Source organism: Xiphias gladius, chromosome 10 (genome assembly GCF_016859285.1).
Source record: "Xiphias gladius isolate SHS-SW01 ecotype Sanya breed wild chromosome 10, ASM1685928v1, whole genome shotgun sequence".
Taxonomy (NCBI): domain Eukaryota; kingdom Metazoa; phylum Chordata; class Actinopteri; order Istiophoriformes; family Xiphiidae; genus Xiphias; species Xiphias gladius.
In genome coordinates, this window is record NC_053409.1 from 3,851,681 (window position 1) to 3,875,755 (window position 24,075).

The following is a 24,075-nucleotide window of genomic DNA, read 5'->3' on the forward strand; positions in this document are numbered from 1 at the left end:
CATCCTGCCCACAACCAGTATTTTGTCAACCACAGATTTGGAGAGGAAGAGGTCGAGGTAATTTAGGAAGAGGAAGAGTAGGAAATTTTAGACGGCCTCCAGAAGTATGTTATAATTGTGGACAGTCTGGACAATTTGCTTGTGAGTGTAACAAACAATAACGTGAGGACACAGAAGTATTTTTGACAGTCATTTAGAAGCCATTCAAAAGGCCCCAAAGCCCAGAACAGTCACAGAAATTATGACATTTCTTGGAATATTATTCCACTGCCTATTCAGAAATAAAGCTGGGGTTACCAATAAAACTACAGAGCAATGGTGGGAGTTTCCTTCATGTATGACAAAGCATCATCTGTTACAATGGGTTATCCAGTGACAATTCTTACCCATCATAGTCTCAGGAATCTTTTGAACTATGGCAAATACACATTGACTATGCCTAAACTCAGAGACTATCATAGGCTCTTAGAGCGGGAAGATGTCACCCTAGTGAGGTGTGCCACGGTAAATCCAGCTGAGAATTTGCCAACTCCAGAGGATGATGAACCACATGATTGTGTTCAAGAAGCAGAAAAATACTTGAGGCTCAGGTCAGATTTGCAAGCTCTACCATTGCGTGAGCCAGAGCTGGAGTTTTGGACTGATGGATCCTGCTATCATGTAGGAGATCATTTGAGTGCTATCTATGCAGTGGTAAGAGCCCAGGGAACTGGATTTGTTATTGTAAAGGCTGAAGTAATACCACAGCCTGTGTCTGCACAGCTTGCTGAACTTGTGGGGCTAACTGAAACGTGTCTGTTGTCAGAAGGTAAACGAGTGACGATATATACAGATTCTGCATATGCACATAATGTGTGTCATTTGTTCGGATCGGTATGGAAGAACCAGGGCTTCAAAAAGACAGATGGTTCCCCAATCATGCTCAGATAATGAAACTTTTGCATACTATGATGAGGCCTAGAGAAATTGCGATAGCTAAATGCGCAGCACATAAAGTGGATTTGTCAAGAGTCACACAGAGCAATAAAGCAGCTGATGAAGCTGCAAAGGCAGTCTCAGGAGCGGATAAATTGGGCAACGTTCTTCTGGTCACTCATGAGGTGGACTTGAAAGGAAAAATTATGCTGGGTTCTGGGCACCATACTTACTTGAGCAGATTGATTATGTCATAGGCAGCTACATCATCTGCCTGAAAAACAATATTTGGAGGGGTGTGACGGTTCCTCCTGGCCACATTCCAACTCCAAGAGGTCCTATGCGTGAATTAGTGGTGGACTTTGTTTATATGATAAAAACAGTTGGAGGTAAGAGATATATGCTAGTCGTTGTGGACAGACTTTCGCGATGGCCTGAGGCTTGTCCAACCAAGTGGAAAGATGCTCAGTCTGTTGCCAAGTTATTGTGTAGAGACGTCATAAGCAGATGGGGACTTCTGGATCAGATATTTTCAGACAATGGAAAAGAGTTTGTGGATAAAACGGTGAGATTGATTTTATAAAAACTGGGAATTAAACAGCGTCAAGGAGCAGTTTATCACCCGTAAAGCCAAAGAATTTGTGAAAAAATGAATGGCGTTTTGAAAAACCAAATCGTTAAAATTTGCCAACACACGGGTCTAAATTGGATCCGCTGGCGTTAATGGTCACTCGAGTGAGCTGCGTGATCTGCGTATGACACCCCATGAGTTCGTCATGGCCAGGCGATTGCCAACGCCTTGTTTGCGAACAAGCGGAAAGGGTCCGAGTCTGGCTCTTTTGGAAGATGACATGCAAGCATACGTAACATATATGGCTACTCTGCATAAAAGAATATCCGCGTATGTCTCTGACAGGCAAAGACAAGAAGAGCTGCAAGAGAGGCTTGATGAGCAAAAGAGGAGCACAGTGCAACCTGGAGACAAGGTGTTCGTGAAGGTGTTTAGAAGGAACTGGTTTAATGAACGCCGTGAAGGACCATTTGAAGTTGTTCGCAGTACTGGAACTGCGGTCCAGGTTAAAGGATCTCCGATGTGGTATCATTTATGGCATTGTGTCAAAGCGCCAAGAGAAAAGGCGCCATGCTCACAAAGCAGAGATGTTGAGGGCTTAAGAGAGCCGGAAGAAAATGTGGAACATCATGCAGAAGGAGCAGAGGTCCATGAAGACCTCCAGGCTGAAAAGCCTGAGAAGGAGATTGTCCATGTTGGGGACAATGGTGATGACCTTGAGCACACTTCTGATGATGCCAGGGAAGACTTTGCAGTCAATGGACAGGAAAGAAAATTTGATGACACTGATTTCCAATATGTCCCAGAAACAGCAGAGCCCATTTCTGTGGGGTGTGATGCATCAAAGAAACCAGAGGGCTGTGAGCCCACTTCAGGGGAATCCAGAATTCAGTCAGATGAAGGAGTCCAAGGTCAGCTTGGAAAAGGGTTAGACCAAAACGTTACGAGAATAGGGTTGAAGTGCCCTTGGGAAAGTCAGTTCAGCTCCCATGTCAGTGTAAGAGAGATAATACTGGCGAAGGGAAATTCAGTCTTCAGTGGGAGGATAACCATGGCAAGGTTCTTGATCTGTTGGGAGCATCACCACTAGGGAACTATGTGTTAATTAATGACCTGGAGAATAAAAATTGAAGGTGACTGTAGTCTTTATATACGTGTCTTTATAAACATTGATTGAGCTAGTAAACAGGACACAGACGCCTATTATGACGCTTTTGACACCTGAGGAATTTGTTTTCAGGAATAAATTGTGGACAAGACTGATGTAAATTCATCTATAACAATCCAGAGGATTCTGTCAGACATGACAAATGACCTTGATGACCTTGATGACCTTGACCGGACACCAGACGACATGACTGAATCCTACCAAACATTGCAGAGGAGAGAAACTAAGTGGAAGGCATATGGATTTGACGCTTCGGTGTTACAAATTTCAGACCCAGGTAGAAATGTATGGTTTCAACAGTTGACTCATTCCGTAAGATCGGTTAGGGACATGAATGTGTGGTGAGAGTTCCACCACCACATGGCCCGTAATTATACCAGAACCGCTGCTTCCTAAGTGTCAATCTTATGCGTTATCGTGGTTGTTGTATCAGCAAATGTCAGGAGAAGAGTTATGGCCTTATCAGTACATTTGTTTAGACCAAGCCTTGACTTCTCTTGGCTAGGAAACTTGCCATATGTAAATTTACTCAATAAACACGAGGATGTGACAACAGCAGTTCCTGATGAACTGGAAGTAAAGGCTGAAGGCTGTTTTTGTTCAAATGAAACGCATAATGGTCCTGGTATGTTTATGGGAATAGCAGACTGCGATAAATATCTGATGCAATTTAATGGGCGTGAACTCAAGACTGTTGATGGTTTGTATACAGTGACCTTTCATTCACCACAAAGTAAACAGAGTAGAATTTTGATGGTAAAGAACCAAACTTTGCCTGCAAATGTGACTATAGGGAATTCCAGAGACATTGGTGGGTTTGTGGTGATAAAGCATACTTATTTCTGCCATATGGATGGACCAGATGCTGTTACATGGCAAGGTTAAAGCTTCCACATGAAGTTTTTTGCGGTCCAGAAGGGACAAGCACCTGATGAGGTCAAATCTACTGCTGTTCCTGGTAGTAGGAAGAGAAGGGAATTGGCACAATTTCATAATCTGGAGTCCTACCATTGGAGGATTAGTCTTGGAGAGAAATGGGGTATAGGACTATTTCCGTGGTATCGTGTAACATTTTTGGCTGATCATATTGATAATATCACCTACACTATACAGGTTTTTGCAAATGAAACTATAAAAGGGTTTGAATACTTGTCAAATACTCAAAGGAATCACAGACTGACGTTGCTGAAATATGACATGGCTCTTGATTATATTTTGGCCAAACCAGGTGGCCTTTGTGTGGCTTTGAACTTAACTGGTGATGCCTATTATACTTTGATTCCTGACAACTCTGATAACATCACTAATGGTGTAGAAGCATTGAAGCACATTAGGGATTCGTTTGGTGCATCGCAAGGAGCTGGATGGTCTGCTAATGTTTGGTTATGAGACAGATTCGGAGTGTTAGGTGCAGCGTTAATTCAGATTTTGACAGCAGTTCTTATATCACTGTGTGTGATGTTTTGCTTTTGTACGCTGCTACTGACCTTTGCGAAAGCTATGATATTAAGATGGGTTGGAGTTGTGATCGTGGAGATCAGGTTAAGATGCCACTACTACATAATACTGACCCAGATGAGGAAGATGAGGAACTGGTGGTAGAATGCAAAATGACTGAGAAATATCCTTTTTGAATATATAATCTCATTATACTTTATGCATTTATTCTTGATATTATTTAGTATTTTTTTGTCTCTTACTATAGAGTGGTATAATCAAAGGGGGGAAATGGAAATGTGAATGTTAACTTGAGATAATGTGAAAGTATGATATTGTGAATTTCACATCTCATTATAATGTGATAATCTGTATCTGATGTTTATTCTTTTTGCAAGATACTGGTTGGTGTTTTCTTTCTTTTCTCCTAGAATTGTATTGGGGAAAACCCCTGTGAGGGTGGCTGATGTTCTCTAACACTCAAAACAAGGACATTTGAAAATGGACGAAGGGCCCTGAACAAGGACACTGGAAATAAAATGTCTGGACTCAAAACACCATCAGCAATACAACGAGAGTCGATGCTGCTGAGGAGCTGCAGTGTGATACCTTCCTGTGTCTCCTCTTATATATATATACATTTTTAGATATTCTGTGACATTGATAATATTTGAAGTAGGACATTTACATGTTAATGAGTCTTTACTTGGGGCTCTTTTCACTTTAATTGCTTTAAGAATATTGTTCTCTGTCAGTATGTAAATATACTGGGACCTCATTTATTTTATTTTCCTCGGCGCTTAGGGAGATTGGTGCTAGGCAGGGAAAGGTCCATTGGAGGGTCAGATGGGACGACCACCCTGAATTTGGACATTATTTGGTTTTATTTTCTGAGGTTTCCATATCTCCATATATATTGTTCACAAATCCTTTTATTTAAATAGGCTTTGAGTATTATATGTGGTCGTTTAAAGGCAGTGAGGACCGTGACAAGAATTTCCTGTCTTGATTGATTGAGGGAACTTGTAAGAAAGGAAGCTGCCTGACAGGTTTTTGCTCTCACACTCCACATATTTGTTGTCTTGCCAAGGTTAAGCTGCCGCAAGCAGTATAGGATGAACTGTCATGGTAACTCTTTTCCTTTTTTTGAGGCTCTGCAAGCCTCAAAGGGGGGAAATGAGGTGTAAGGTTAAATATGCAGAGCTAAATTTATATGTTCTCATATGTTCCCCTAGGTCGGGGGGACCTCAGAGGATGCCTCCCAGTCTGAAAAGGGAGTTAATGCTTTGTGATTGAAACCATACGTTAGTGACTTTTCTTAGGAAAACAACTGCCTTATTTAAGAGTCGGCGGTCAAGGCTGATTTTCAGAGTGGTTCATTGGCTTCACACCCTCTCACAAGCAGATCTGCAGATGCTTGTTTTGACGCTTTACTTCTTGGTGATAAACCTTTATATGCACTCAAGACGGTGTCAGCGGAGTCTCCTTCATCGTCTTCACATGATCATCACCACCTAATAAACTATAGCATCTTAATGGATCTTTTGGGGATTAGCAGAGTGGTTACATTGGATCATCCAGTATAAAATGAAGAACTGCTGCATCTTTGTTGTCACTGAAACATTGCTACACAGCAACATTCTGGACACGGCCAGCGAGCTGCATGGGCTAACCCGCTACTGAAACAACAGGGAATCATCACTGTCTGATGTGACTTGTGGTGGTGGAGAAGGAATCGTGCACAAATGCTGTGGTTGTGTCCAAAGACTGTCAAAGACAATCGTGAAGTGCCGGCCATACTATCCACAGAGGGCGTTCACCACTGTTGCAGTTTACCTGCAAGAGCTGTACACTGGCATCAGCAATCTACAAACAGCACACCGCAATGGATTTTTCATCATCAATAGTGGCCTGCAGTCATGCAGATTTGGAGAATATTTTGCCCAAATATCACAAACATGTCAAGTTTGCTACCAGAGGAAAAAATACACACGACCTGTTTTATATCCAAGTTGTTGCTGCCAATGTAAGAGTGCTAGCTCTTAAGAAACGACATTTCTTTTCTCTGTATGTATGTCAAGCATATGTGTAGAAATGACAATAAAGCTGACCCTAAACTTAAAGCTCTAGATAGGAGAAAGGAGTAGGTTGAGAGGTAAGTCATGATGTCCATAACCGGGGAACTTTGGTTTTTGAAGGATACTAGCTTTGGGAATACATCCCTTGTTAATGCAAGATGTTAGCAAGGCTTTGTAGTGGATACAAGAAAGATTTGTGTTAGAAAAGAAAACATGTATATCTGCAAATATTAGAAATTGTTTTCCGTCAAGTTCAAGTCAAGATAAGGTCAGTTATTGCTGTTTGGCAGTGTGCCATGTGACTCACAACAAAGGTCAAAGGTGTTTGTTGTCTTATTTACATATGAGTGGTTCCCACCACTCATATGTAAATAAGACAACAAACACATACAGCCACACTCAGCTCCACCTTTGCTCTCTTTTAAGATAGAAGCTGTTTCTAGTTTCTGAGGTGTATGTTTACCTATGTGGAGCTGTGTTTACATAGAGGACCTAGGTCAAAGGTCCTCAGAGGGTGCCTCACAGTTTGGAAAAGGAAGTTAATACTTTGTGACTGAAACCATACGTTAGTGACAGTTTTTAGGAAAACAATTGCCTTATTTAAGAGTCGTTGGTCAAAACTGATTTTCAGAGTGGTTCATTGGCTTCATACCCTTTCACAAGCAGATCTGCAAATGTTTGATTTGATGCAATATGCAATCAAGACGGTGTCAGCGGGGTCTCCTTTATCCTCTTCACATCATCATTACCACCTAATAAACTACATTTCAGAGGCAACCCTCTTCATATACTGCATTTAAAGACATACTGTTATGTGTCAACAACACTGATCTGTTGTAAAGGCTTGTCCAAATATAGTTCAGAAAATTGGCCTACTCGTGTCCAAATCTGGAGTGCACAAGTAGTATATTCTTAATACTCCTTGGGGTTCTCACTCTCCCAAAATCTATGGCACACCAGTTATTTATTTGGTTTTGTTCTTGTGGTGGGACCACAATGACATGATAATAAACTTTGAGGAGTAGGCACTGGTTCAGCCTAGTAACCTGTCTTCTTCAAAGGAACTGATTCCTTAAATACGACACAGTTTTAATCTGTCTCCAATTACCACAGCCTGTACAAAGCCTGCAATCAGGACTTCCTTTATAAATGTCACAATCACTGATCTCCTTAGTTGCTTCAATCCTCTAGTGTAGCCTTAGACACTATTGCCTCTCCCTAGAATATAGTATCTGTATGTTCTAAGGTTTTATGCAACAAAACTATGCATGCAAACACTTACCTCTCTCACAGGTGCGTGACCAGTAGCCAGTCCCAATGCAGTCACAGATGAATCGATTCCAGCCTTCTTTGCACACACCTCGGTTCTTGCATGGGTAGCTTTCACACTGCTTGCCCGGTTGCTTGTTGCATGAGGGTTTGATGCCAGCGCTATTTTGTGCCTCAGCAATCTGACGGATGTCCTTGCTTCGACCATCAATGAAAAGGTCACGGATACATCCCACATAGCCGTAGTTGAGCATTGCTGTCCAGAGCTCCGTGGGCAGGATGAGGTTCGTGCGATCAACAGGAAGCCCCCCCAAGTACATGTCGCCCTCCAGGTCCAGAATCTCGCTCTCACCACTAGCTGTGAATGGGGTTCTTCTGCTGTTTACAGAGATGGTGCCTGTGGTGGGAATGGAGGGAGAAGAGAACAGTTAGAGGGCTTCACTGATACCGACAGTGGTACAAAATAGAATGGTGATGTCAGGCAGATATCATTCTACACACAATGATGGGAGCAACGAACAATTATCCATCCTAATCAGATTTTATGTTCTGATTAGGATGGATAAAAGCATTTGGTGTACTTTTTAATGTTATTTTTTAAAAACCAGTTCCTGTACCGTATTACTTAAGTGTTTTAGAACAATTTTAAATTCAGTTTGTTCGGATTATTATCACTGAGTAAAGCTTTTGTTTTACTTTTTAAAGTAATTTTTAAAGACAATATTTGTGCTGAGTTTATGGAAAAAGGTATTCAAATTCAGTTAGTACACATCACTGTTTCACTGACTTCACCAACACAACTAACCTGAGCGTCCATCTCTCTGGATGTCCACATGATACCAAGCACCATCATTGACCTTTGTCTGGGTGGCCTTCACCTTGATAGTGCCTGAGCCCATGTCCAATAGCAGGTACAGGGTGCCATCCAGCAGCTCTACAGCAAAGAAATCCACCTGGACAATGGCAAAAGAAGACATAAACAGAGATTACCATTCAGTTTAAATCCTTTTTCTGAAAAAAAGGAGAGTTAATATATGGTTCTTGTCTGATTATTTGATTTGCAAGTATTCAGTCCTTGCCATTAACAGCGACTGAAAATCTTGTTTTTGCTAACCTCCAGTAGTTTAACTTCTCACCATGCTGCAGTGATGTAGAGGTGTACTCAGTCTGTCGGTATACTATGACATACCTGTTAGGTGTAGTCGCAGGTGCAACAGAGCACACTTCTGACCACAGCCAGCTATGTGTAGTCAGATGTCAAACAGGCTGTAAACCAGCAAATCACTGATGGTGTAAATTTATTGTTTAAGTAGAGTAGCAGAAATCTTGTCAATTTCACAACATAAAATCAATGTGATACCATAATCGTGATAATTTTAAGGTCAAATTAAAGACCTAATTTCACAAGTCCAGTCTTTTAGACCAATGGGAACACCTGAGGAAGAGTTTCTGAGTTGTTTCACCTAAACTTCACTAAATTAATAAAAACAATTGAAGATGACTTAAACCACTTGATAAACTTACCTCTCTCATTAACTGGCAGAATAGCAGCCATAAAAATGTTCATATTACCAAAAATGAATTACCTTTTCACAGTGATTGTGACCCTGACCCTGAACAGCTGTCTGTCTGTCCTTTACATACAGTGTAAAGGAATATTTGATACTCAAATGGTATTAAGATTTTGAGGGGGAATTATTAATAGGTATAACACTGAACTCTATTGCCCCTCTAAAAAAGAAGATAATAAAACAAAGGAGGATAGCTCCATGGTTTAACTCTCAAACCCGCATATTAATGCCCTCAACCAGCAACGATTTATCTTCAAACAGAGGAACCTTAGAAACAGCCGTAAAACCTGATATATATACTAAGACAGTTTTTCTCCAACAATCTTTGCCAACTAACTTTAACAATGTATTCTTTTAAACCATCAACATTTCTCTTAGACTTGTCTCATCCCAACTGGGCTGCTTAAGGAAGTTTTACTCTCAGTTAGCATCTCTTTATTAGATATGATCAGCCTGTCTTTATTAAGAGGCTATGTACCACAGGTCCTTTAAAACACCTGTAATTAAACCTCTTTTTAAAAAGCATACTCTTGATCCATATGATTTAAACAACTACAGACCCATATCTAACCTTCCCTTTCTCTCTAAGATCCTTGAGAGAGCTGTCACCAACCCATTGTTTGACTTTTTACATAATAATAGTTTATTTGAGGATTTTCAGTCAGGATTTAGAGTTTTATCACCACAAATCCATCATAGCACAGAGACAGCACTGGTGAAAGTTACAAATGGCCTTCTAATTGCATCGGACAAAGGACTGCTCTAAGCTGGTTTGAGTCCTATTTATCAGATCGATTTCAGTTTGTGCAAGTTAACGATAAATCCTCCATATACTCAAAAGTTAATCACGGAGTTCCACAAGGTTCTGTGCTTCGACCAGTTCTATTCACATTATATATGCTTCCTTTAGGCAATATTATTAGGAAACACTCCATAAACTTCCATTGTTATACAGATGATATCCAATTGTATCTGTTATTGTATCTGTATCGTTTAGCTGAACTTCAAGCATGTCTTAAGGACATAAAGACCTGGATGATCAGCAACTTTCTGCCGTTGAACTCAGACAAAACTGAAGTTATTGGACTTGGCCCCCAACACCTCAGAAACATATTTTCTGATTATAGATTTATTGTCGATGGCATTGCCCTGGCCTCCAGCATCACTGTTAGGAATCTGGGAGTTCTCGTTGATCAGGATATGTCCTTTAACTTCCACATAAAACAAACTTCAAGGACTACCTTTTTTCACCTACATAACATTGTACAAATCAGCCACATCCTGTCTCAAAAAGACAGAAAAAGTAATTCATGCTTTTGTTTCTTCTAGACTGGATTATAATAATTCTTTATTATCAGGCTGTCCCGATAAATCTTTAAATGCTCTCCAGCTGATCCAGAATGCTGCAGCGCGAGTACTGACAGGAACTATTTTGTTAGTATTATTATTTGCCCTATTATTATAATTATTAGTTTTAGTAATTCTCTCATTATTATCAAACATCTTTATTAGGTACCTGTACTGTGCTATGTTCTCTTTCCTCCCTCTGGTTGGGAGTTTTTCTTTGCCGCTGTTGCCAAGTCCTTACTCATGGGGGAATGTTGGGTGTCTGTATATATAACTATAAAGAGTATGGTCTAGACCTGCTCTACATGAAAAGTGCCCTGAGATAACCCCTGTTATGATTTGGCGCTATATAAATAAAATTGAATTGAACTGAATATATAGTATATACTGTAAATACACAACATTCAGCCAAAATATTAGAACTGGTAATGGCTGATCAGTGTATCACCAATTGGGTTCATTGAAACCAACAACTCATGATCAAAAATAAAATCAGCATGTAAAGAAATTTCTATCTCTGATCAACACTATAAAATACCATAATTGCTTTAATAACACCGTAATTTCAACAACGTTGACAGCTTGTTCGAAAATCAACAAAATCTTCAAATCTACAATGGAATCCTGTAGATATACTCCAATATGGCACAACTCTGACGAAACACCATTTATTTTTAACACATGGAAACAAAGCAGCATCACACATCTCCATCACCTTTTGCAGAATAACAATTTAAATTACTTTTTAACATTTGGTCCAGTAGTACAATGTTGAGAAAGGACAATAACTTTAGTACCTCCAATTAAAGTCTGTTCTAAAATCTAAAATCAATATATCAATATAACAATTTATATACAACTCCCATCCCCACGAGTAGAAGAAATTAACAAAATAATCAACCCAAAGAGAAAGTGTGGAGAAAGACATTATATTATTTTCTCCCAATACCCAATTCTGGACCCAAATCTGCATGAACACCTTCACAATAACTAACGATACTAAACTACAATTAATACAGAACAAGATAATTCACAGAGCACATATCCAGCACAAGATGTATAAGATGGGACTCACAGACTCCAACACATGCTCACACTAAACATCAAACTCCCCAGATAATTATATACATTCCACCTGGCTCTGCCCACTAACTCAATGGTTCTGGCAAGGCACCATTAACAGAATTTCTCTTACTATGAGCTTTAGCATTCCACCATCACTGTCCCTCTGTCTACTTGGAGATTTCTCAATAATAAACCCACCAATCCAAAATTCAAAACCTATACTCATTGACCTAACAATCGCTGTCAAGCAATCCTACTAAACTGAAAAACTAGGAATACATTAAACATCACGCAATGGTTAAGCCTCCATGTATATCCATAGAACAAATTACATTCCAACAACTAACCTCACACTTGGAAAAAGTTTGGGGTTCCTTTATCATCTCATTAGACTTGCCGCTTAACAAATCCACACACACACACACACACACACACACACAGTATTACAAACCCTCACCAAAATCTTATTCTCTCACTTACTTACTCTCTGATCTCATACCTCCTAAAGCAGCACATAAACTCCCCCAGTAACTTTCATACAACCCATTATATGCTATGCCTTGTCTTGTTGTGTCCTCTCATGTTTGTCTGTTTGATTGTCTTACAGTTCTTGTGTTATCATGGCGGGAATTTGCGCTTCAAATTATTAAAAAAAGAGGGGGGGGACCTAGGGAACACAACACCTTCGAAAGTTAAATCTGAAGGGGTAAAGAGATGATTAACAAGAAGAAAAAAATCTTTTCTGATAATTGTTTATCTTTTCTGACTTTTCTAACCATTGCTTTTTAATATTAAATTTGAATTAAAAATTCTACATATTTTCACATATTTATATGTAAAAAAATATTCAAATGAAAATAATCTAAGAGGGGAACATCACTCTGGTTAAACTGCTTGCAAGTAATAGACATACAGTATGCAACCTGTGATGAGAGGTCATGGCAAAACATCACTTTATTGGGTCACAAACCAAAAAGAACACCAATTCTTAATGATGTATGATGCCTGTTGAGATTCTCAGGATTTAGGATATCTAGAATTATTAAGTAAAATGGAACTGAATTTGCCGTTTTGTCTTAAACAAATTTTGCTGTCCAAGCATATTCATCAGTCCTTGCCTTTGACTTAATATTTGCAGATATTATTAGAATGGCATTTTTTAAAGCAAAAATTAAATTTGTCATCAAGTGATCTTGATGATTATGGGCTAACCTTGGTGTTCTTCTGGCTGCGGGCAGCATCTTTGCGGTCCTGGGGTTTGCCATGGGTGAAGAGGATGAGGCCATTGGGTTCAGTCGTGCGGAAATCGAAGGAGATGGATCCCATCCGTTTGGTGTTCCACTTGGGGAGGCTGATGTAGGCCTCTGGAGTCTCAAAAGAAATGGGGTCCAAGGTGGCCACATTCTCACACTTGTAAGACACCTCACCCTGGATTTTCATTTTAGGATCCACAATTCGAGCCAGGCGAGACAACTCAAGTCTGATGTCATTGTTTTTATACACCACCTGTAATAGGGAAAGGATAGCATTACAATTATTCTTCTATTTATAGTATGGTCAGAGTTGGATATATTTACTCTTATCACTCAACCAAATACCTCTGGAATGATATGGAAATGGAAATTACAATAATTAACATTGGTTATTACAACAAGCTGCACTGTAATTTTTCTTATCAAACAAGGAAAGACCTCAAAATAACATGAAAATGATCAGTGTTCTTAAGATGAATGCAATGTAGATCTATGAATATGTATTTTGATTCAAGATCACATATATTTACAAACTTGTCTATTCAGACTTAAATGTAGTGTATGATGATGGACGAAGAATCAAGCTCTAAAGGGAGTGATCACCTTAAAGGCAAAAAGTAAATATTAACACTTGGTTCGCCTCCCTTGTGTCAGGAAACAAGGAAGGTGTGCAAGTGATTCTAAAACACATGTGCCATGAATGTTTACTGTAATTCTCATAGACTGAATTTGGTCCTCTGTCCAGGATCAAAGGTATATGGGCACGTAAACACATTCTTTGATACACTGAACAATATACACAGATTCATGGCAGGCAGCAGCAGAAATCCAAGGTTTATGGAACCGCAAAAAGAGCTACATCCAGGTTGCCTTTGCTTGGAACTTGTAGAGATCCATAGACACGAGCTGGTGCTCCAGATCCATAGCAGTGAGCACAAAACAGATGTTACTCAATATCATTAGAAGGACTGGCTGAGTGTGCTGAAAGTAGTGGTCAAACAAAGGTTGAGGCACAGTCCCTACAAACAAAGAAGTTAATATTTTTGCTGATCAAATTCCAGAAATTATTTCAGATGAGCAATTTTGCAATCTGGGGTTTACGAAGCCCAGCAGTGTCAGTCTCTGAGTGAACTGACCTTATTGAGGAACAGAGAGTCAGCTTTGCTCGGTGTAGAGACATTGCAAAATGTGATTTTAATGTGACGAAGCTAACAGAAGACCTGATGTAAAAAATTGGGATCGACATTACAGCTGAGTCCAGAGATGGGATCAGTGGTCACGACTAGTCTGGGAAAAGCAACAAGTGGGAAAAATAATTGCGACGTAACACACATCTGGAATGATATCCTCGACAGACAGCAGACAATTATTTCCAGGAGGATCTACTTGGAATTATGAGGGCATTCTTTGATTTACACTGCTGATTTGTGTAAAGAGCTACTTCTGTATTCGCTGTGTTACTTGTGGGTTGACCATGACGCTTTCTGTATATATTAACATCTTCTCTACTTTCTGCATTAATGTTTAATTGCCACTTTGTGCAATAAAATGGATAATATAGTCTATAATTGTCTATAATTGATTTGATTATAAAGAAGTCCGACAACTTATCTCCAACACATCAGGGTATAGCATTATTAAATTTAATTCATATTTATTTCAATTAATTAGAATCCAGAGTGGGCAAAAATATTGTGATCATCAGCACCCACAGATCAGCTGGTTGTTCCTGGTTCACTCATATTTGCTCCCATCACAATTCCTCCACACAAATTAACAGAAACAGGCTTAAATTTCTCACTAAGAGATGAGTCATTTAAAAAAAAAAATTCTCTTTATATATTATTTATTTATATATTAAAATTCTCAAATTTTTTGTATGAGAGGCGCGATAGCCTTAAAAATTCTCTTTCTCTCTCCCTCTCTGTAGGTTCATCAGTATGAGAGACACCTAATAACAATATATCAAATGACACTATTGTCATTTGATATATTGTTATTAGAAATATATCTGTTATAACTAATTCAAGTAGACATGGTGATAATATTAAGTAAACAAAGTTATATAAAATAAAATGTAAAAGATGAAAAAATATTCACATTGTATTATTTAAATACTACACTTATACATACAGTATACTTTTACTGTGTACATGTACTGAGTAAGTATATATGTATACATACACACTATGTTCGAGCTGAACCTCTTAATATCAGACAACAGTGTTAAGATTACACCTCCAAAAGCCTGAACTCTATTCCATTGGAAATCCTGCACCCTGAGGACCCCAGTGGTATTATCATAATCCCAACTAAAGTGGCGCAAGGAAAGAAAGCAAAAACTGGGCAACAGAGCTGGCCTACAAGCGAGGGCAAGGGATAAAACTATACAGTCCAGCCCTGCCGAGTCTCTTCCTTACCAACCACCCTGTGTTAATATATCTCAACTGAATACCAAAACAAAAATTGCAAAAATTACATTACTCTCACGCATCAATGGGTAAAACGAGTAACTCTATACTTACCTGAAAAACATTAAAATGTTGATGATAACCATTAATATAACTGAGCAAGAATACAGTTTACCTACTCGTGTTCCTACACATATTCTACTGAAAGATATTTTAGATTACATGTCTTACTTGTTAAACTTCCCAACTATATGATATTTACTCATCTTTATTTGATACCCTGTTTACATAATATATATAATGTGCACATTTTTTAACTATTAAATTGAAATGGGATTACCGATGGCATTGCCAGAGCCCGAACCCTGGAGCGAGGGATAGAGCTGCATTCACACAGAGAGTGCAGCAACGATGAACTCTTTAAAAGGGTGAACCTTGATGCAGGACTGCGAAAACTTGAGTGGATATGGCGTTCAACCTACCTTGAAGAATCCCACTTAGCCTGGCATGATAGTCTTAAAACATTTAGGAAGGCCCTCTGTAATGCCAGAGCAGCCTGTTACTCATCTTTAATTGAGAAAATAATAACAACCCTCGGTTTCTTTTCAGCACTGTAGTAAGTCTGACAGAGAGTCATAGCTCTATTGATCCATGTATTCCTATAGCTCTCAGTAGTGATGGTTTCATGAGCTTCTTTAATCATAAAATTATAACTATTAGAGACAAAATTTATCACCTCCTGCCCTCAACCGGCATCGATTGATCTTCAAACACAGGCACCTTAGAAACAGCTGTAAAACCTGATATATACTTAATTTTTCTCCCATCGACCTTCGCCAACTAACTTCAATAATGTCTTCATCTAAAACATCAACTTGTCTCATCCCAACTGGGCTGCTTAAGGAAGTTTAACTCTCAGTTAGCACCTCTTTATTACATATAATCAGCCTGTCTTTATTAACAGGTATGTACCACAGTCCTTTAAAAACACCTGTACTTAAACCTCTTCTTAAAGGCGTACTGACAGGAAACTAGGAAAAGAGATCATATTTCTCCTGTGTTAGCTTCTTTGCAGTGGCTCCCTGTAAAATCCAGAATAGAATTTAAAATCCTCCCCCTCACCTACAAAGCCCTTCATGGTCAGGCACCATCATATCTTAAAGAACTCATAGTACCCTATTACCCCAGTAGAACACTGTGTTCCCAAAATGCAGGCTTACTTGTGGTTCCTAGAGTCTCCAAAAGTAGAATGGGAGGCAGAGCCTTCAGCTATCAGGCTCCTCTCCTGTGGAACCATCCTCCAGTTTGGAGGCAGACACCCTCTCCACTTTTAAAAGTAGGTTTAAAACCTTCCTTTTTGATAAAGCTTATCGTTAGGGCTGGCTCAGGCTTGGCTTGAACCATTCCCTAATTATGCTGCTATACGCCTAGACTGCTGGGGGAGTTCCCATGTTGCACCAAAATCCTCTCTCCTCCTCTTCCTCTCCATCTGTACGTATTCATATCCCATCAATTCTCATTACTAACTTTGGATCTCCTCTTTCCCATAATTTTGTGCATTTTTGTTTCTCTCCTTTCTCCTCCTGTCGCTTTCTGCAGGTATTTCTGCCTCCAGAGCTACATCTGTGACTGCAAACCACCTACTGCTGCCATGATCCTGCTCAACACCCACTGCTTCACTTATTATAATTATCATTATTATTGTTATATCTAGTCTTATTAGTAGTTTATTAGCTCTCGTATTTTAATTATTAGTTTTATTATTAGTCTCATTATTATTATACATTATTATCTTTATGTGGTACCTGCATTGTTCTGTTCTCTTTCCTCCCTTCTGCCCCCCCGTCTCTCTCTCTCTCTCTCTCTCTCTGTCTCCCATTTCCTGTTTGTTGTATGAGTGTGAGTGAGAGTAGTGGATGTGCGAGTGCTGTGGAGATTTGAAATTGTTGTCTGTCCCTGTTTCTGGATTTTCCGCTGTACTCTTCATCTGTCCTATATGCATGATCAGGTAAGCTTTTACTTGCTGAGTGATGGGTGGTTTTGTCAGGTGGTTTTTGGGAAAGATGGTGTCCTCCACCTCCATCTATCCAGCAGATATTCCCGCCGGATAGTAAAATAACTATGGAGGAGGCTCTGTTGGCTGTCGATGAACAGGTAGGACATGATGAATGATCTTTTGGATCAAGAATGAACAGAGCAGTGGTTGTGTTTTGAAAGCTAAGCCTCATGTTCATCATTCGACAGAGAGTGGCGTGTTTATCAGGGAGATTTTTGTGCAGGTCTCCCTGCTGTTACTTCCCTCCACGTGGATTACCGTATCTGGTGTTCCACCATTTACACCTAATGAGTTGTTAGAGAACGAGCTCCTTAGGTTTGGTAAATTTGTCAGCGGATTTAAAACAGTGAGTTAGGGGATGTAAGGATCCCAAAATGAAGCATGTTCAGTCTCTGAGGCAACAGGCGTTCATGTTCCTGGAATCGTCTACACAAACACTGGGGGTATCTTTCAGAGTAAAGCACGGTGATTGCTATTATATAGTTTATGCCAGATCAGGACAGTCGAAATGTTTTGAGTTTGAAATTGTCGGTCACAAACGCTTTGCTAGTCCACACAAACAGCATGTGGATGCGGCTGGGAGTACAATGGTGGATCACACTGCTGCGGACATGGCAGCCAGTGCCACTGATTCACATAAGTCCCCCGGTAGTCTAGGCCTATAGCAGCATAACTACGGGATGGTTCAAGCCAAGCCTGAGTCAGCCCTAATAATAAGTTTTATCAAAGAAATAAAGTTTAAGCCTACTCTTAAATGTGGAGAGGGTGTCTGCCTCCTGGACCCAAACTGGAGGATGGTTCCACAGTAGTGGAGCCTGATAACTGAAGGCTCTGCCTCCCATTCTACTTTTGGAGACTCTAGGAACCAAAAGTATGCCTGTGTTCTGGGAACGCAGTGTTCTAGTGGGGTAATAGGGTACTATGAGCTATCTCAGATATGATGATGCCTGACCATGAAGGGCTTTGTAGGTGAAGAGGAGTTTACAGGGAGCCAATGCAGAGAAACTAACACAGGAGAAATATGATCTTGTTTCCTAGTTTCCTGTCAGTACTCACACTGCAGTATTTTGGATCAGCTGGAGAGCATTTAAAGATTTGTTGGGACAGCCTGATGATAAGAAATTAGTATAATCCAGCCTAGAAGAAATAAAAGCATGGAGTAGTTTTTCAGCATCTTTTTGAGACAGGATGTGCCTGATTTTTGCAATGTTACATAGGTGAAAAAAGGTAGTCCTTGAAGTTTGTTTTATGTGAGAGTTAAGGACATATCCTGATCAAAGAGAACTCCAAGATTCCTAACAGTGGTGCTGGAGGCCAGCGCAATGCCATTTACAATAAGTCTATCATCAGATAATATGTTTCTGAGGTGTTGGGGGCCAAGTCCAATAACTTCAGTTTTGTCTGAGTTTAACAGCAGAAAGTTGCTGGTCATCCAGGTCTTTATGTCCTTAAGGCATTCTTGAAGTTTAGCTAAGTGATTGGTTTCATCAGGGTTCATTGACAGATACAATTGGGTAACATCTGCATAACAATGGAAGTTTATGGAGTGTTTCCTAATAATAATGCCTAAAGGAAGCATATATAAGGTGAATAGAACTGGTCAAAGCGAAGAACCTTGTAGAACTCCGTGACTAACTTTTGAGTATATGGAGGATTTATCGTTAACTTGCACAAACTGAAATCGATCTGATAAATAGGACTCAAACCAGCTTAGAGCAGTTCCTTTAATGCCAATTAAATGTCCCAGCTTCTGTAATAGGATGTGATGGTTAATGGTATCAAATGCGGCACTAAGATCTAACAAAACAAGTACAGAGACAATGCAATTAGAAGGTCATTTGTAACTTTCACCAGTGCTGTCTCTGTGCAATGATGCATTCTAAATCCTGACTGAAAGTCCTCAAATAAACTATTATCATGTAAAAAGTCACAAAACCAGTTGGCAACAGCTTTCTCAAGGATCTTAGAGAGAAAGGGAAGGTTAGATATGGGTCTATAGTTGGCTAAAACATCTGGATCAAGAGTATGCCTTTTTAAGAAAAGGTTTAGTTACAGGTGTTTTAATGGATTGGAGTACATAGCCTATTAATGAAGACATATTGATTATATCTAATAAAGAGGTGCTAACTGAGGGTAAAAACTTCCTTAAGCAGCCCAGTTGGGATGGGGTCTAAGAGACAAGTTGATGGTTTAGATGAAGATATTGTTGAAGTTAGTTGGCGAAGGTCGATGGGAGAAAAACTTTCTTAGAATATATCAGGTTTTACCACTCTTTCCAAGGTGCCTGTGCTTGAAGATAAATCAGTGCCGGTTGAGGGCAGGAGGTGGTGAATTTTGTCTCTAATAATTAAAATTTTATCATTAAAGAAGCTCATGAAATGGTCACTACTGAGAGCTATAGGAATACATGAAAAACATTGACATACACTAGTTTAGTGATAAATAAATAGCACACCCAGACATCTGACAGAGTGAGAGAAACCTAGATCATCCTACAATGCCTTTTACACTGGGAAACAGACAGACCAGCCAGCATCTTAGGCACTCCATCCAGATTTAGTAATCAACAACAGCAGAAAAACACTGAATCACTGTTGCTGCCATTTAAACAGACTGCTTGTGTAGACATGCGAGATGATCAACTTCAAAGACCTAGAACTAACTGCTGCTTTTTGACATGTACTACACTACAACATGAAGTACAATGGTGTTCTATGGATGTGAGACAGCATGTTTTAGAGGTAGGTTATAAGTTATTAAAAAGCTATCAAACAGAAAAAAGAAGAACATCCTGAAGCATTTTTTTCAGCGAATGTTGGGCATTTTTGCATGACTGAAACTTATTGTCAAAATTGTGCTTGTTGATCTTTTGTTGATTAAGTAATCAATTAGTCCGCTCTTTGTGTCAGGTGCTACATTTTTTCAGGGCATAAGGGAAACATGGAAGAAGTGTGGTGTTTGCATTAACAGCAAATTAGCAGATCTGAGCAGATCAGAAAACATTAAGTCTTCTTACTGAAATATATTTATGCTTGTTTTGTATAAAGAGGGGAACTTAGCCAAAAGGCCTGTCTTAAGCTTGGTTCTAGTAATGCCTGGCTTTCTCTGTAGTCTGTTTGAGAAGCTATGCTACAAACTTGTGGGTTAGTGTTGGATGGCTTGTCTAAATTTTACTATCAAACATGTTGTGTCACTGTTGCTTTATCCAATGAAGCATTTTGTAAAAAAGTGAAGTTAATAAATTCAGTAATTTGTGGTGCACAGTGTCAGCCTCTATCTTTATGCTCACATAGTTTACTGAATTAACCCCAGAGGCAAACCACAGTTCTCTCTGTGCTGCATTCCTACCCAGATAAAGTTTACATCCCTTGCCATGAAGTTGGTTTTCAACAGACACCGTTCCCTTTATGAGTGATTGTCCTTTCAATGATGAAAAACAAATGAAAAACACTAAGTGGCCAATCTTTTATCACAGCAGCCTTAAATGCTGTCAATAACAATGGGAGGATGGAGTCATGGAGGGGGTTGTGCGTGTAAATTGAAATCTGCTCAAGTGGAAAATTGAGGGGCCTTTTTTTTTCTAATTCTCTAGACAGAAAGACACTGCCACGCCGTCTGTCTATATTTTGGGTGCATACATACACAAAACAAACACAACCTCTCCTCCATTTCACTCTCTTTTATATTAATGTCTCTGCTCCCACTCCTCACCCAGGGGAGGGAGATTGAGAGGAATTGGCTGAGATTATCGATATTTCACCAACAGATATGACAGTAAATCAACTTATCCCTTAAGGTGCTCGGGGGCTGGATGGAAAATTGTCTTTTCCTCTTCTCGCCTCTCACTCTCTTTACTGCCTTTCCTTCTCTTTTTGTTACATCCATTCTGCACTCCTTCCATCCATGTACCTCATTCCCCCACTTCCCTACAAGAAGTAACCGCTCCATCTGCTGCTCCGACTGAACATAAGTATCCTGAGCCCTTTGAGCACCACCACTTTTTCTTTCAAACTATAAGCCTAAATAAGAATGAGAGTCTCTTCAGACTCACCAATAACACAGAAGGGGAAAGCAAAGTTGAATTTCACTTGTCTCCAGTGGCCAACTGGCTTTGTAGCAAGTAACAATAACAATAAAATATGTGTTGCTCTCTCTTTTGTTGACTGGTATGATGTTAGTGAGTCAACCTGTATTTGTTTTATTAAACACTAAGGTCTGCTTCATCCTTACTCTATAAAGATATCATTGTGTTGGGGGGAAAAGAGAAAGTATGTTCTCTTTGAGGCTAATATTGACAAAATATAAAACAGCAGGCTACATAAAGCTGATAACTTATGAAATCAAGAGGTTTTTATTTAACTTACTGTGGTAATTTGTATTTAATGCTATGTGTGTATTTTTATAGCAAAACAAGACTCCACCAACTCCTTTATATCTTGTGTCATGACAGTAGCATGAGATTACAGAAGTATCAGGAATGATATCCACTTGGCTAGTAAGGCCAAGGCTGAGTTTACTGTCTGACTCTGATACATGAACAAATCCGGCGAGTCCCAAAGCTCCAAAGAAGTGTCTTCGGCATGTACTGGAAGTGTTGAGGGCAGGAAGTATGTACCAGATCTGGTATCAGCAGCAGCCGTGTCGAGTTTGTATGGTTTATACTAGTTTATAGAACTGAACAGTTTAACAGAGAGTCACTACCTGCACTGCTTAAAGCAAGCTTATCTTTGTCACACAGTACTCAAGTGAACCTATTTAGGGTTGTATTTTTTTCATTCGTATGGCTGGTAATTAGTTTGGTAACATATAAATCATGGTACGCAGGAGAAGACAAGAGCTGTTGTCAGTCTCAGACTTAGATTGTGGGCATATGGCTATTTCCCAGAGGCAAAGTTAAAAGAGTTCACTTTTATTAAAATGTAGTGAAGGCAAGAGCAGGTAGGGGTTTAGGCAAGGGGCAAAGTCAGCAGGCAGGCAGTGCAGTGCAGATTTGGCATAAGTTTCAGTCTCAAGCGTCTCATTACTACTTCTTTTCCGTGATTGGATAGAGAGATGTTTCTTGAGCAAGAAGATTGTTAGACAATTTGTAAGTTTTGGATTTTTTTCTAGTTTTTTCCTTGTATGTAATCCTTTTGTTTGTTTATGTTTTCTTTCGTAAGATATATTGTCTGATGTGTTTTTCAGACAATCTCTCTCAGAGCTCTTGAAAATACCTTTAACTGCTAAGTGAACAGTGAGGCCTTTATTTTGTCTTAAAATAGGATCAACGCTGTCACATAATGTAAACTTGTTCTGTAATGTGTCTGTCTGCTCTTTTGTAATAGATTTACTACCCCTTTTGCAGTCAAGCCCTACAGATCTTAAGGGTTACAGCCCCACGGCATCCTCTGAGTTTGGAGACCCATTCTCAGTGTTTCCCAGATTGCAAAGGAGATCCTGCAAGTTTCTTTGTGTATGCCAGAGCAGCATCTGGATTCTGCAGCACAAGATCCACGCAGATGGGGGAGAAAGTGCTTCTGACCATGGAGATAATCTAGAGCTGCATCCTGCAACCACTGCTTCAGCAGCTAGGGAGACCCTGGATGATGGATGGGACACTGAACCTCCTCATTTTATCAAACATCTTGAAAGCCTTTAAAATAATCTTCTCCATGATAAGATGCAAAGGTGCAGAGGGTTTGGAAGAATTTCAACAACCTTCAACAGAATTTCAACATTGTTGCTGTCTAATTTAGAAATATTTGCAGACCAGTCATTAGAATTGGTCATTCAGATTGTGAGAAACTCTTAATAAAGCCACAAGATAGAAACACTAATAGAGTGTAAAATTAAAAAAAACAAAAAACAAACAAACAACCCCCCCCCCAAAAAAAAAAAAAAAACTTGCTTTCTTTTACACAGACAAACAGGTCTGTTTTTCCATTAAACTTGCACACTTGGTAGACCTACAACTGACAGACCTCCAGGCTTCCCAGTGTGGAGCTGAAATACACAGAGGCGTTGGATTGACACCCAAAACGAGAGTCACATTGACAGATGTCTGTAAATTTGAAAGGATTTTAGGGTGCAACATTGTTGTGACAACACAAATGTCCTGATGAAAAGTGAAACATTTATGACATGCCACTGCAACATGTTGACCCCAAGGGTATAGAGACTTAAGACGTGCATCATTGTTTCATCCTGCCTGTACCTATTAAAATTCTGAAAAGTCAGTCTTTCACGACTCAGACATTTGTCAATGAAAAAGGCAAAAATGTTACTTTGTATGTCAGCACTTCCACCTTTAGAGAAAAAATACAGAGCACTACAGGAATAGATTGTGTTGTGCAGTTTTTAAAATATTTCAGAAAATTGCATTATAAAAAGCACACCCTCATTGCTCACTACTCCAAAGGCTTTGACAATTATTTAATTTTGAAAGCATGGTAGAAAAAAAATCTTTCACATTTTCACTGATCGAACATGTCAGCAGTTTTGAGGACACTCATTTTAAACAGAAATAAATAGATTCTCTTTGCTCTTTGCTGATGCATTAAGCTTAGCTACCACAAGCTATTGGGTTTGAAAAGTCAGTCAAGGGGTATTTTCCATAACATTTCAGCTTAGAAAAAAATATAAAGTACGTCGGGCCTTACCCGGTGCCTGAAATGTATGGGGCATACCGCATGCCTGTGAGTGAGGGGAAAAGTTTCTGACATGGTATGAATTGGTGCAACATGGCGTGTACAACTTTCACAAAGAAGTCCTACTGTACTGCAAAAATGGATTTTGACTATACCGTGCTGACCGGTAGAGCCCTCACAGATCTAAAGTGGCAATGACGTAACACCAGTGGGAGGGAGCAATGCACTAAACTGTGCCTAGTCTGCTTGAATGAAGAAGAAAGCCACTTTTATATAGCCTGTTCAAAGCAGGAATGTTGCGTCCTTAT

At 39.5% G+C, this 24,075-nt stretch overlaps 1 protein-coding gene across 1 annotated transcript in view; it reads right to left on the bottom strand.

Annotated features, from left to right (window-relative positions):
• Positions 1-24,075, bottom strand: part of nrxn3a (neurexin 3a) — a 241,614-nt gene that overhangs the window by 98,900 nt on the left and 118,639 nt on the right. Inside the window, exons 9-11 of the mRNA XM_040137140.1 lie at positions 12,634-12,927; positions 8,244-8,391; positions 7,452-7,835 (exon numbers count right to left, since the gene is read on the bottom strand). Coding sequence (XP_039993074.1) covers positions 7,452-7,835; positions 8,244-8,391; positions 12,634-12,927 — 826 coding nt within the window. The remainder of the gene's footprint in view (positions 1-7,451; positions 7,836-8,243; positions 8,392-12,633; positions 12,928-24,075) is intronic.